The 2,038-nt window shown below is 43.8% G+C and overlaps 1 protein-coding gene across 1 annotated transcript; it reads right to left on the bottom strand.

Moving 5' to 3' along the window:
• Positions 1-1,511: 1,511 nt before the first annotated feature.
• LOC108544969 (40S ribosomal protein S14) lies at positions 1,512-2,038 on the bottom strand. The gene has a single exon (XM_017896394.1). The coding sequence runs from the start codon at positions 2,033-2,035 to the stop codon at positions 1,580-1,582; it is 456 nt and encodes a 151-aa protein (XP_017751883.1). The 5' UTR covers positions 2,036-2,038; the 3' UTR covers positions 1,512-1,579.

Raw genomic sequence — 2,038 nt, forward strand, 5'->3', positions numbered from 1 at the left:
GGAGTCTCGCTCTGTCGCCCAGGCTGGAGTGCAGTGGCATGATCTCGGCTCACTGCAAGCTCCGCCTCCCGGGTTCACGCCATTCTCCTGCCTCAGCCTCTGGAGTAGCTGGGACTACAGGCGCCGCCACCTCGCCCAGCTAGTTTTTTGTACTTTTAGTAGAGACAGGGTTTCACCGTGTTAGCCAGGATGGTCTCGATCTCCTGACCTGGTGATCCACCCGTCTCGGCCTCCCAAAGTGCTGAGATTACAGGCTTGAGCCACCGCACCCGGCCTAAATTTTCTTATTTTAATTTTATATACATAATTATTACTGTGCTTAAGATAATCAGGCAGTAATTTCTTTAAAGTTTTAGAGGCTTAATTTATCTATTCACTCCACTGAAAGAGTATGCCAATTGGTTTCACAAGAAAATATATTTATACATTAGAAAAATTCCTTCCACCAAACAAGCGGGCATTCGAAAGCAAATAATTTGGTTATGTAACATCATTTAAGGTGAAACCAGAGGCAATGGTGTCTATTAACGATGCTTATCAGTGAGGGAAACAAACTGAAAAATGAACTTCATTAGATCCTTGGAAAACCCCCACTGCTGAAAATCTGAGTAACTCTGTGATACCCTTTTGAGTCTGGTGAATAATTTATTTTCATTCATTTTCATTAAGGGCTGAACTTCCTTACTGTTCTAGAGGTTGTTAAATTTGATTTGTATAGTTGTGAGAAGTGCTCAAATTGCTGATTCAGTTGCTTACTTGTGATCATGTCTCTCTTTTTCCTCCTTTCTGTGGTGTAATTTAAACTTAATCCTTAAAGGGCATATACTTGAATTTTTCAGCTGGTTAGAAACCCGAATATACAAATCAAAGAAAACTGCTCCTTACATGCTGCAGATTCAGTTTTCTTCCCATATTAAAATCTCCTTCAGGGTTAGTAATTTGTTAAGGCCAAGAGCTCCTATGGAATGAAATTCAGTTGGGAGTGAGGGGCACTGAGTAGTAAGATCATCTTTATAATAGAGATGCCACTCTTACAGATATTGACAGCTATTGGGCCCATAAAATTTTTACCAAACATTGGAAAGATGAGATGTGAGCAACTTCCCATTTGCTGCAGTCTCAAATATCAGGAAATACCATTATCCTCAGGACAATGAATAAACAATCAAAAAAGACTCACAGACTAAATTAACTGTCAGGTTTTGCCAAACAGGGACTGGATTCTTGCCAAACACCACCCAACAGAGATTGTCCTGAGAAATTCATTTACCAGAAACCTACACTGATGCCATTGATGGAAGAAAACAACGATGCAAACGAGAGAGAGAGAGAGAAAGGACTTGTCCAATGATCATACTTAGTATTTAAAAGCAAAAGAGCTCAGTTTCTGCTCATGAAAACAGAAGAACTGAGGAAACAAGATCCAATAGCTCCAAGGATCCAGGTCTGCACCAGGGGCCTGTTAGGTGCAGGATTCTGTTGGGTCCAATGATGGGTCTCAGATGGGCTAATTTTTTTTTTTTTTTTTTTTTTTACATGAAGGCAATTTATTAACAGAAAATATTTTGAGGAGTCTTGTTCACAGACGGCGACCACGGCGACCCCCCTTCCTGCGAGTGCTGTCAGAGGGGATGGGGGTGACGTCCTCAATCCGCCCGATCTTCATACCCGAGCGGGCAAGGGCTCTGAGGGCTGACTGGGCCCCAGGTCCAGGGGTCTTGGTCCTATTTCCTCCTGTGGCCCGGAGTTTGATGTGTAGGGCGGTGATCCCCAGCTCCTTGCACCTCTGGGCCACATCCTGGGCAGCCAACATAGCAGCATATGGCGAGGATTCATCTCGGTCTGCCTTCACCTTCATCCCACCAGTCACACGGCAGATGGTTTCTTTGCCAGAAAGGTCAGTGACATGGACAAAAGTGTCATTGAAGGATGCAAAGATATGGCAGACACCAAATACATTCTCTCCTTCAGCCACCTGAGGTCCGAGGCTGATGACTTGTTCTTCCTTCTTTTCCTTCCCCTTTCGAGGTGCCATTTC

The sequence above is a fragment of the Rhinopithecus bieti genome, unplaced genomic scaffold (assembly GCF_001698545.2).
Source record: "Rhinopithecus bieti isolate Rb0 unplaced genomic scaffold, ASM169854v2 scaffold_28523, whole genome shotgun sequence".
NCBI classification, from domain to species: domain Eukaryota; kingdom Metazoa; phylum Chordata; class Mammalia; order Primates; family Cercopithecidae; genus Rhinopithecus; species Rhinopithecus bieti.